Source organism: Melanostigma gelatinosum, assembly GCF_949748355.1.
Source record: "Melanostigma gelatinosum genome assembly, chromosome: 22".
Classification (NCBI taxonomy): domain Eukaryota; kingdom Metazoa; phylum Chordata; class Actinopteri; order Perciformes; family Zoarcidae; genus Melanostigma; species Melanostigma gelatinosum.
The window spans coordinates 6,087,579-6,100,678 of NC_136655.1; the positions used below are offsets into that span (position 1 = coordinate 6,087,579).

At 43.1% G+C, this 13,100-nt stretch overlaps 1 protein-coding gene across 1 annotated transcript in view; it reads right to left on the reverse strand.

Annotated features, from left to right (window-relative positions):
• The window catches only part of snd1 (staphylococcal nuclease and tudor domain containing 1), a 135,744-nt gene extending 125,706 nt beyond the window's left edge, over nucleotides 1-10,038 (reverse strand). The window contains exons 1-8 of the mRNA XM_079294702.1: nucleotides 9,822-10,038; nucleotides 7,580-7,729; nucleotides 7,074-7,194; nucleotides 6,477-6,558; nucleotides 2,351-2,511; nucleotides 1,069-1,160; nucleotides 220-378; nucleotides 10-116 (exon numbers count right to left, since the gene is read on the reverse strand). Of these exons, the coding sequence (XP_079150828.1) occupies nucleotides 10-116; nucleotides 220-378; nucleotides 1,069-1,160; nucleotides 2,351-2,511; nucleotides 6,477-6,558; nucleotides 7,074-7,194; nucleotides 7,580-7,729; nucleotides 9,822-9,896 (947 nt within the window). The 5' untranslated portion in view covers nucleotides 9,897-10,038. The remainder of the gene's footprint in view (nucleotides 1-9; nucleotides 117-219; nucleotides 379-1,068; nucleotides 1,161-2,350; nucleotides 2,512-6,476; nucleotides 6,559-7,073; nucleotides 7,195-7,579; nucleotides 7,730-9,821) is intronic.
• Nucleotides 10,039-13,100: the final 3,062 nt, after the last annotated feature.

The window sequence follows — 13,100 nt, forward strand, 5'->3', positions numbered from 1 at the left end:
CTTGCGTACCGTTCAGCAGCTCTGAGGTTCTCGGCTCCCTGGGTGTAGACAGCCATGGACCAGTCGACACAGCGGGCAAAGCCTTCCTTCAGCAGGAGCTCTGTTATGTTACCGTTCTAAAAGACAACGAGAAACGGGAACAGTCAAAAGAACGATTTCAAATGAGACAGAAAGCCTGAATTTTTTTTGAACGGCACTTTCCACCGCCGGGTGCCTCACCGGGTGAAGGATGGAGCCCAGGATGATCTGGTTGGGGCAGCTCTCCAGGATGATCTGAACGTCTCTCTGCAGGAGACGGGACTCGGTGAAGAATTTGGCCTCTGCCGCGAACGCCTCGGGTGACTCTGTACCGTCCGCTTCTCGCTTGAACGTGGGACACTGGCGAGAAGGAGAACGCACATTAAGACGATAACAATCACGCCTCAATCAATCGGTATGGCGTGAGAAAGGTCCAATGCGATTTAGATTGCGTCGCCATTGGAAGAGAAGCACGCATTGTGTCTGCTGAAATCCCCAGCAGTCAACCAGCGCCTCTAGGAGTTTATTCTTGTGTCCACATTCTGTTTTTTTTTTTTTTCCCCTTTCTGTGAACGACTGTTATCCACTTTTAACGGGGTCACCTTGCTGCCCACGCTATCTGTGTTGTCCTTTGAGCGTGGCAAAACACCAGATAAATAAAACACAAGAGGAGCGACGGGCAGACGAGACAAAGAACACCTCGATACCGATGCAATATCTTTGAGTGTGGAAAAAGAATCTGGAGCGGTCCATCGTCAATTCTGGGCTTTATGAAAGAGACTGATGGGGAAATTTAGGATAAGACACCAGTAGAACAAACACAGACAGACTTTTCTTGTTCATAATAAGACCAGACTGTCTACCTTCAAACACTTTAGTAGTTCTTGTGAACTGAAGTGAAGAAAGAGGGTGTGGAGGAAACCGTTTTATCTACATCTGGACAGCTATTTCTGCTGTTTGCCATTCATTAAGTTGCTAACTACTGTTGTGAATGTATTAGTTCAATCATTCCACCACATCGGGACGGTGCAGCAGGTGAGTGGCGGTTACCTTCACTCCAGAAAGCATGACCGTGACCAGGTAGTGGTCGGGGAGCAGCAAGGCACGAACAACGCTGCCGTCTCGCACGTGCTCGATGATGGCTGGAGGGAGGGAGGGAGGGAGGGAGGGAGGGAGGGAGGGAGGGAGGGAGGGAGGGAGGGAGGGAGGACGACAGAGTGTTAATGCGTTTGCGAAATTCAGGGTCAGTATAAACCAAAAAACGAATACATTTGCGGTGAAAGTTTTTTTTTAACTATGATGTATCACTATCAAAAAAAAAGAAGACGGCATGAATTTTCATCTCTATATTTCATACTGCAAAATGTAAGGAGAGGGCTGAATCAGTTATTAGGCCTCCAGGGTGAAACCTAATATCTCAGCTGTCCCAAGGCCAGTCGGGCCAGACCAATACTTAAAAAAAATAAAGAAATAGATTCATTAATATCAATCTTCCTTCACCCTAGGGAGACCGTCGAAGCATGTATTCTCTCCCCCCCCCCCCCCCCCCCCCCTCCCAACCATGCCCTGCGCGACACTCGTTAGCACTCAAAACTCTGATACCTGTGATCTGCCCAAAATAACCACTGTGTTTTACCGAGCAGCGGAATTGGGATGTCTCGCTGACGGATTGCTCTCCGGTACTTCTCAAAAGGGGAGAAAGTTACAGCCTCCTTGGCAGACTGTGTGTGCGTGTGTGTGTGTGTGTGTGTGTGTGTGTGTGTGTGTGTGTGTGTGTGTGTGCGCACTTAAAGCGATACTCCATCCAAGAGCTTCATGAAACACTCACTACTGCAGGTCTACAAAGGTGGCTGGGGGAAAAAAGCGTGTGTGTGTGTGTGTGTGTGTGTGTGTGTGTGTGTGTGTGTGTGTGTGTGTGTGTCCGCCTGTGACAGAAAGTGGTATTCCGTTTCACAGCAACTCGACGCACATTTAAAAGCAATTCGGCTGAATTGTTGCTTCCAATTTTTTTAAAAACAACCCCGACCGCCTCTCATGAATAGTAAGAATTTCCCCTGTTCATTTCACCATTCAATTAAAGTGTGGTGAAATGAGCTGAGTCGCCGCTAACGGCGGTCACCTGGAAATGAATGCAGTGGAACATTACACCTCCGGAAGGGTCAGAGAGGAGAGACTGGAGAGGAATGAGCTGGTGATGGCTGATAAAGTGTTGTGCCATTAAATGCCCTGAAGCAGATATTAAGAACAAAGAAGTCTTCAACCAAACCAACGTCCGTCTCAGAGTGTGTCAGTGTGGATGTTTGCACGCCCCCCCCCCCCCCGAACCCATTACCGTTGATAGGTTTCTGGTGCAAGGAGTCGACGAAGTTGCGGGGATTCTCTATGGTGTACTTGAGGTCGCGGATGGTGTGTGCGCCGCCACCCTCGCTCCACAAGCCCTTCTTGGAAGCTTTGGACTGGTCCTCCAAATCACAGAGTCTGGCCTGGTCTGGACTGCGCGCACACACACACACACACACACACACACACACAAAGGAAAGTTTAAGACACAATAAAAGGAACACCCGCAAAACACATCAAGCTCTGGACGGCTGTTAACGTGATGAAGTCAGTATGTTGCTTTACATGTAGTAAGTTAAAGTGTTCTCACAACACGATTTAAAAAATGACCTTCAGTGCGTAAAATAGGAAACCTAAATAAAATCTTTTCTTGACGTTACTTCAATGGACTGGTTCAGTAGCATGAAACTTGGACTGCTAATGAAACTTGCAGTTGCGTGAAGCAGATATTGAAACTCTCAGATGGCTTCTCACCAGCTTTGAAAAATTGAAAATGACGTTTCAGAACACTGCTGCTGCACCAACACTTTGATAGAGTTGCACTTCTCGCCATTACAAGAACGACAACAACTTGTAGCCAATGCAAACGGTCTTTTCAACCTCCATCATGTTGGGTTCATTACAGCAACAATGTTTAGCTGCAACTCAGCATTGGTTGCTAGCCTCAACATGTACAGGTGCACATTAAAAGCATCGGACTGCATGCGTCTGGTGAGGCACCAGCTTTGTTGGAGTCAGCGCCGGAGAAAGTCCCGTTCCCGACAAGCTGCACTGCTGTTCTAGTGGCAACCAGCTGATGACCGGAACACAACCGCTTCACAAAACAAACAAAAAAAATGGATCCAAGCATTTTGTGAAGAGACACTAACAGTGTTTGACGGCTCCTTCAAAAAGCTACCGCGCAGCTGGCTACAAACGCCACAATTAATTCCATGCTGGCTCTCCAAATTGTGCAACCTAATGCTTTTTTAGGGCCATTGTACAACTTGAATTATATTCATTACTTCAAATGGCCAACAGGCTTTTGTTTAGAATCAAAGGCTGCCCCATTGATACGAGAGAAGCACTGGTGACCAGAGCTTTTCTTTAAAAACTGAAGTTTTCCCATCTTGCCACCTAAAGACAATGTTCGCTTTGGAGAAGCAACCAAGTGGGTCACAATTAAAACACCACACACAGCCCAAATAGCCCGAAATCACAAACTGGCCTCAGAGGGCTTCACAATCTGTACAACTCACATGTAGCCTGTTCTCTAAGCTGTGTGTTCCCGATTGGGCTTTTGGACTCGCGCGTAGAGTTCCCCTCGACCTCGACACCGACTTCGCTACCAGCTTCAAAATTCAATCTAAGGGGTTTCTTGCTGACTGGGCAACAATGGTGAAACTTTCTGCGAGGAGTCAACCGTGTTTAAGATACTTAGAATTAAAGAGACTCGCCGGGAACGGAGAGCGACAAAGAGAGTGAGAAAAAGCAACAATGAAATCAAGGAGAGCAGACGTTGTTAAAGCCACGGAAATGAATGGAAAGCACAAAACAAGGAGGTTAAGATACAGAAAGAACTGCCATGTGTGGAGGCAGACTATAGTGAACTTATCCACGTCTCGAAATAAACCAAATTCTTTTTAGGTCAGCGACGCCTTCCAACCAATGCTTGAGATCGAAACGAATATTGACGGGAAAGAAAGTGCAACGCGACTGGAAGAACAACGGCCAAGAAAAAAAATGAACTTTTCAATTCCCTTATATTTGAACACACTGTAGGCTACGTGTGGCTCCCTTGTGCAAACCACAAATACTTTAAATAGATACAAAATGTTGAACTTCAGCGAGTGGTTTTACAGCTCCCTGTTGTCTCAAGAGGTTGGTGAAGGTGTAGGATGTCTGGTTCCCTTGTGAACCGGACTGGAGGTTCCAGTGCTCGTGAGCAGCGAGGCCCAAATGAGCACGGTTCATTCCCCTCAGACGGTTCACACCCGACAAACAAGCACTCCTCCGGGGCTCCGGTTAAAAAAAAGGACCAATGGAGGATTATAAAACATTGCTGATCTCGTTACATAAACCAATCAGTCAAACCTTTTTTTTTTTTATAAAGAAAAGGAGTCTGACGGCGACGTGTGTGTGTGTTCTGGCGTATGTGTGTTCTGGCATGTGTGTTCTGGCGTGTGTGTGTTCTGGCGCGCGTGTGTGTGTGTGTGTGTGTTCTGGCGTGCTACTGAGCACTCGCCCCAGCCCTTAAAACTGAATCAGCGGACTGTTTTCCAAAGCCAAAGTCAACTTGTGAACACGTTTATCTGCAGTGTCCGGAGCCATCATCGTTATAATCACCCCCCCCATAATCATGATCACATCCCAGTTAGCGTGATCAACGTAGCCCGTCCCGACGGGTCATGATATTGGAGGCCAGCGCACTGAGGGGAACAACAAAGGCCTTAAGTCTGAGTAATGGGCTTCCCCCTTTGGCCAAATGATGTCCGCTTCCACTTAAAGCACCATATACATTAGCGCTCGTTCTGGGCCATTGCACAGAAGGGCTTGAAATGGGTCATTAGCGGCGGAATATTCACATCAACTCTGTTCATGTTGGAGGATGCAATGTAGCAGCATGAGTCAAATTGCTTGTAATGTGTGTAATGTGCAAATACTGCCACTGGGGGGGATACACAGTACTTTGTCACAGCGCTGGGTGTGCAAAGTTTATCTAGGGCATATATGTCAGAGTCAAGGCCCGCGGGCCACATCCGGCCCGCGAGAAGGTTTTTTACGGCCCCTGGGATGATCTTGATTTATTATTAGAACCGGCCCGCAGACTGCAGCAAGCCGGCAGCCCGCAGATCTTTTACACGCACCAATACTACATTTCCCACAATGCAACGGTGACGCACCGAGCAGTAGGCTGCTTCATTTCAATATTTATTGGCACAGCAGTCGTCAGCATCACAGTAAAATTAACTTTCAGATACCCATCAAAAATGGCAAAACGGAAGGTGGACACTGAGAACCGGGGGTTTCAAACAAGGTGGGAGTCGGAGTATATGTTCACGGAGGTAGCTGGAAAACCTGTGTGTCTTCTGTGTGGAGAAAGTGTGGCGGTACTGAAAGAGTATAATCTGAGACGACATTATGAAACGAAACACGCGGACAAAAACAAGAATATGGACATGGAACAAAGGCTACAAAAGGCAGAGGAATCACTGCATGTTACTTCTCCTTAAACAAAGTGTTGTTTTTGATTAATAGATTTTTGCACTTTATTTTATTGTATTTCAATCCAATTATATTTTAAAAATATTTCAGTTGAGTGGATGATAGAAAATTGCTATTATTGTTTTTTTCTTTGAAGTAAATTTAGCCCACTTTTGCTAAAATAGAAAATATAGGCTACTGATGGTGCCTTGAATACCGGTTTCTTTCATTTAATGTTCATGTTATGGGGATTTTTATATAAAGGAAATTTGTCTTTTGTGTCTGTTGAAAATTAAAGATTACTGACAGAGCCATAAGAAAATATTGCTTTATTTATCTGATCATATTGGAATATATTTGTTAGGTTTTCAGTAGGTTCAATTAGGTTCACTAGACTATATGCGTCATTTAAAAAATTTTCAATGAACATTCGAACAGTCCGGCCCTCGGCTTGTAGCTAAATTTTTTATTTGGCCCTCCGTCCATTTGACTTTGACACCCCTGATCTAGGGGATTACTGTGCGAGGGTTTCAGAGGGACATCGCTGTAGCAGCAGGGCAACACTGCCACCATCTGGGACCTCACGGCTCCATCTCAATCCTCCACAGTCTGCTAGTTGACGACTTATGCGCAACTCCCCGCAGATCTGCTCGTGTTGTGCTGCTAAATTAAGCCATCGTGTGCCAGAAAAGATTTACTTCTCATTCTGTGTGGAGCTGCAGACTGAAACCAGCTTTGAGGTCATTGTTTCATAACTACGCTGAACGAGTTTTGGAGGGAAAGCATTTATGGTAGCAGTCTCTTGTATAAAGGCATCCTTTAGGCCAACATGATCACAGCATCATAGCAGATATAAGACATGCCACAGAATCAGATATGTAAGAACGTCAACAAACACGCGGTAGCTACAGGTGGCGTAGAGGCAAACATCTTACTTGTTCCCCCTGATTCCTTCCCTGCGGACTGTGGCCAGGCCCTCGTTCACCAAAGTGTCAGCAAGGTTCTCGCCTGTCGTGTCTGAAATGAGAGGACAGAGGAAAGAACTTGATTTTGTTTTTAGCCGAGTGTTTATTCGGACCCGGTACAGCAGTTGGTTCAGGTCGGGTATTTTGTTTGGACCAGAGGCGGTCATGAGTGTTGACATTCAGGATAACGGGGACATTTAGCATCACAAAATCACTCTTTACAGGTGTGCTGATTCGACCGTACGTGCAGCTGATAAGCTAGCAGCAGGTACAACTTCCACGAGAAGCGCTCTGCATTACTGTACCACCGTCAAACTATTTCAAAAACGGGTTTTTTAAAAAAAAAATTCTAATTTTGATAGCTCAATCATAACCCACTATTTTGGGGAAGTGCCTGAGTTGCAATAATAACTGTGTAACTGTTTGATTTACACATCACATGTATGTCAAATTCATATGACTTTGTTTCATTCTTAAAAAAAATAAACTGCTTAAAAATAAAGAGACATTTATGCAGTGAGTATTTTTACCGATGTGGACATTGTTCAGACCAGTTTGCCCACTCACCTCTCCCCAGGTAGACCATGCCGTACTCACGGCCCAAAGCCGTCTTGATTTCCACAGTGAAGCACACTTCTTTGCCGATTAGCTTCTTCCGCAGGAACTCTCTGGCTTGAAATGACCACGGCTGCAACACAGACGGGAACGTTAAAGTACTCCTCCATGGGGCGAACAAATCAAAAGTTAAATTAACTCAATTATGGACTTTTCAAAGGCGTGAAAAGGAAATTACACCGGTGGCATCTTAAAGTCTTAAGTCTGATTGAGCATTGACATGTTGGCATCTCTCGGCTTCGTCGTCACTTACAATCAGGCCGATTCATACATAATTATAACCGCTCGATGGGAATGAGGGGAGCAAAGTCGTGTGACAAATATTCTAAAGCAAAATCTTCTCCCCACAGTGAAAAACAAAGACCCCCAAATTGGAATATCATCGCGAGTGGTGCAGGACGACCTTTGCCAAACACACAGATACATATAAACAAACACAACTGGATAGGGCTGCTCACCTCATCGGGGGTGTCCTTGGACTCGGTCTGGCCCTGGGCGGCTCGACGGGCCATGGCCCCCGCTCGGATATTACTGAGATTAATCTGACGCTCCGGGGGAGGGCCACCTCGAGGCTGGCCCCGAACAATGATGGCACAGCCTGACAAGACCTGGAGAGACAAACAAAATATATATATATATATATTTATTTAGCAAATGCAGATAACATCTTCAAATCTATTCATCACAACTAAAGACACAAACACCTGGAACAAATACCACAACACCCGGGTGGAAAGAAAAAACTAGTGGCAACTTTCAGTTTCTATTTCCTCTCAGACAACACACGCACTCAGTAAACCCTGTTATTTGTATTTGCATTGCGGCAAGTGTCAACCTAATAAGCCCTATGAAGGTCATGAAGCATTCATTTGAAAACAGCATGACATAAACAGGTGGACAAATAAAGAAAAACATTTTTGTGAATTAGATCTGGTTGCACGTGTTAAGCACGCTGAGTGGATGTGCATCAATTTCCAATTCACAAAATCACAGTAGCTATAAAACAGCAAAAATCTTAAAAGACGTTGAAAGCTAATGTGGAGCTGGAAAGCAACGTCCCGTTGCACGTTGTCATGTAGACAGTCTGTCATTCAAACGCAAGGTGAGATCACGGCATCTGATAACGAAGCTAAATACAAAAAAAAAAAAAAAAAAAAAAGATAACCTACTCTTGGGTTTGACAACCATGGCATTTACACAAATCTGAGCAAACACCTTTTATCTGTGGACTCTCCAGTGTGTCTGCAGGGAGCATCACTGGGGGCTGTTGATCTAAGATGTGGGTTAGATAAAGTCTTTCATCGAATCCCCACTATCGGACCCACTCGTTCTGAGTAAGAGGCGAAGCAGAAGTGGAGTTGTGATTTTTATACACTGACCAGGCATGGAAAAAATAAAAAAAGGCACTAAATCTCTCAATTCCTTTGGCAATAACACAAGAGTGTCACTGACTCACTCTTCCTTCTCAAGGGAGTGCTTACCTGTTTACTGTAGTTACCAGTTATAAAAACGCCTGGAGAGGAGTGTAATAGTGTGTTTATTGCGCTCTCTGTGATAAAGCAGCATGACATGAAACTTTTCTTACTAATACGAACATCTAAAGCTACAGACTGCAGCAGTCAGACTGTGGGTCTACTGTGCACCGACCTCAGACCTCAAACTACACAACTATGCAAGGCACTTATAAAGAAAATCTGTTCACTTTATCTTCAAGGTTGTCTTTTATCTGTTTGAAGACAGTGCCAAAAAACAACAACTGGTGAAGTAACACCAGACGAGCAGCTGAGATCATGCACGACCCGGATGAATGGGAGATTATAGGGGCAAGAAAGTTGTAGCTACGTGTCAGTTTCCAGTGGCTGGTTTGTAAACCAGCACACTGGGGAAATGCGCCGTCTGTGACTGGAAGTGTCGTAACACATTAACCAGCACGTGTAATCCTAGATTTCCTCACGTTAATAACGGGAACTTCAATCGCTGAAAGATGACAAATCAGCATTTATAGGAAATGTTGTGAGAGACAATAGTGAGACGCTATAAGGAGCCGCGTTGGGGGTTCGCTTACCCGTTACTTGGCTAAGTACTATTTTACAAATGGCCAATAACATGAATGAACTCAACTCGCGTAAACGCTGTCAACAGCGTGGTCCAGTGGCAGTGCAGACCACCAACTTTGTTCATAAATCCACACTTGCTGGACAGTAAACGATAATAGCTAACGGTTAGCTAGCCAATAGCTGGGAAGCTGAACATCTGTTAACGTGACAGATAATTTACAAAATGTCAGATTTTTTAAATGCAAGTTAAATCCACTTTATCTCATTTATTTTTGACAGCGCAATGTTTTGTCGATACACTTAAGTTGTTAAATGCAACTATAGCTAACTAGCAAGATAGCAAACATGTGCTAACGCCAGTTAGCTTCATCTTATTAGCAGGCTAGCAAGTGTTGTAGCAAACCAGCTAATGTTAGCTGGCAGGCTGCCGCAGATATGTGAGCTGGATGTTCGTGACAGTGGTCAGTGACACGTTGCCAACACTGGTATTTAACAGACGGTTGCATTTATATCGTAAAAAAGTTAAATTTAAGTTGTATGACAAGCGATAGTAAGTGACACGTTATAGCCATTGGCTCAGTTAGCACGCTAACTTAACTAGCTATATTCCTAGGCTCACATATTCGCATGATAGGATTCCTACCATTTTAACAATTCCTCTTTGCAGGGAAGCAGCCGGAGAAGGGGCTGCCTGAGTTGGTGCCGAAACAGATGCCATGTCCACCGGTTAGAGATATAACGCCGTTAAAGGGGTGACCAGGTAAGGGAGCTGGGACTCTCAAGTGAGTGACTCTTCTACTGAAAGCCAAGAGAAAAAAGGCTGAACAACGATCAACACACACGTTATACCGGAAACACACTTCGCCATGCATACACACACGTCAAAATCGTTCCGGGTCTGAGGGGCACAATGAATGGGAGCGAATGGAGCCGCTTCTCGACCGCGTAGGCAAATTGAAATAAAGTCTTCCGGAGCAAGAGGTTCGACACGTCAGCATAGCGTTAACGCAGCTAATGCTGCCTTCGAGGTGCTTCGGAAATTATACAACAAATGAAGCAGACTCGTCTAAATATTGTAGCCCAAAAGTTGTCAGAACGAAACAGTCATTAGAGATTTGAGAGTAGAGAAGATATGTCAACAATCTCTGTCTAAAAGATGGTGTACTTTGCATGAAATATTATTGTTTAATATGTATTAAAAATGATTATAAAACAGTTTTCACTCTTTCTGGTTTATTTCTGTTTTTGATAAATAGATTTACCCCAAACTCCTGCATATCTTCTCTTCATTCTGGCTCCACAGCTTTGTTCCACAAGATTTCATGACTGAAATAACTAAAAAAAGGTTTTATAATATAATAGTTCTGTGATTATTTTTTTATATAATTTCTGAAGTCACACACACAAACACCAAACACACACACACATAAGCTAGTATGCATGAGATTTACAGGCCAAATATAATGAAATATTTCATAAAAAAGCTGTGAACCCTTCTCACATCAGACATTTTTCTGTTTTGCTGCGGCTCAGTTGTGCCAGGCAGCTGATACATGTGATTGTGAGTAACTGTGAGTGGGAAGCAGAGCATTGCTGGAAAACAATGTTATCATCGGACCTACTCTAAATATTCACAGGCTAAATACCGTGAGATGTTTTTATGATGCTTTTAATGCTCTGACATTAATTCCCAAAGGGAGTAACTTGTGACGACGAACTCTGTGTGACAGCGAGAGACAGGCACACAGAATGCTTCTTGGCTCTAACTCTGTAGAGTTAATATCTCCCGTTGGTGTTTAGATGGTTTTAGATTTAGAAAGTGTGAAGGCCACAGCATGCTTCACCTCAAGTTGCATATCCTCTACATCTATTTTTGTATTTAAGTATACATCTAATCAATTTGTGTTGTTACAAATAGCCCCCTCCCCCCTTCCCCAGTCCATTACATCTGCACATGCATATGTGTGTATACTGCAAATTATAGTGGCTTGCATACATTTACAACAAGTTGTAAGCAGTGTGTAAATGTGGCAATATGGCCTTATGGGTGTAGCATCACATGTCAACCGTGGCAGAGTTGTGTGACTTATAAGGTGACCATTTTGGCACAAGCATTTGTGATTATGCTTTTGAATGTCTGGATGTTCAGTCCAGTCAGTCAGTGGTAACGTTAACTAAACATTTTCAACCTAAAATATTTTGATATTATCATAAGTACGTAATTACTATGTTAAGCTTGGGCAATTAAAGCCAGCACATCTTCCATTTTTATTACTCAGTTAGCTGACTCATTCATATCAGTCATTTTATTTCTATATGAAACACTCGTAATTTACATCAGTGTTTTATTTGCAACTTACTTATTTCAGAAGCTGGCTTCATGATATTACCTGAGGAAAAAAACAAAGAAATGAAAAAAGGTGACGCATGAAAAATTATGAACATACAAATACAGAATATAATGACATGTTTTTTACATGGCATGATTTAAAACATACTCACATTGGAATTGATTGGGCACTGGTTCTCATATTTATAGATACATGGAAAGGTGTTCATATTTATAATGCAATATTTACATGACGGAAAGCAAACCATGAATATGACATCAAAATGCATGCACCATACTAACCTCCACATTGGATTGAAAGGGCCCACTGTGTTCCTGTTCGGATAAATCTGTCACTATTTTTTGCGACCAGAAGCGTCTCTGTGTTGTTGAACAGCAGGTAACGATTAACTAGCTGCACATCTTTGGTGCACAGTAAGTTTTGCATACAACATTAACACTCTTTGGCTAATGCGCACTGAGGACCTCTTCATTGATGTAGGTTTAGAAAAGGGTGCACTGGATGTTCTGTTCTCCAATGGGATGTTATTGTTCAGAAGACGCTTTTAGCCAACTGTTGGAGCGCATCGTTAATGTAGTTTATTCAAATAACATGCGGATTTAGTAATACCGTGTTGCGCAAGGTTTGAAAAAAAAAAAAAAAAAATCTACATTTGAAAATCTTCGTCACGAACAAATCTGACGATCGTTTGGTAAAACAGGAATATTGCTGCTCTGTTTGGTATTTGATGCAATTTAGCCTGTTTGTTATCATAGTTCTGCGTAACCGAGTTGCACGACACCACAAATACTATCCTCAAAGGAGTGACGCTAATTTTCAATCAAAAAAAAAAATGTTAAAAGTGGATTTGGATTAGAAACAAGAGCAATGGTCTCCACCGTGGGCATATACTTCACCTGTTATATGGAGATTTGATGATGAATTACACGATTTTAAGACAATTTTACAATAAAAAGAATGTATTTTCAATGTATCTTCAAAAAAATATATAAAATGAGTTCAAGAGTAGACAACGGTGGAAGATTTAGTGATGTGGAATATATAAAGTATTGTGAACACAGGTTACATTGTGTAACTAACACGGCATTTATCCAATTTTCAGCCTTTACATCTTTAGAAATAAAACAAGTTTAAAATGTCTACCAATAACCTTAAGGCCACATCATCCTGTTTAGAAAATAAAGCATCAAGACTCAGTTCAAATTCAATAGCATATTACGATAGACGATTTTTGTGTTGAAGCCTTGATGCTGAAAAACGGCACATTTGGCCACGGACATGAAACTTCATCAATAATGAAGGAATACAACAAGCGTCTGCGTTCACAGGATGGAAAAAAACATTCACCAAAGTAAGAATAAGAAAAACATGGAAAATACACAAATATCATAACAGGGTGAAGACAGCTGTTAGACAAGCGACCAGGGAGGCAGCATCGTTGTGCACACGGCACCTTAGTGCGCTCTGGAGAGGTTTTGGTAACCTTTTTACGCGGATGTATAAACCACATTTCTCACAGCTTCAGGGCGCAGCAAAGCACCGATATAGATGTGTCATGCACTCGACAAACA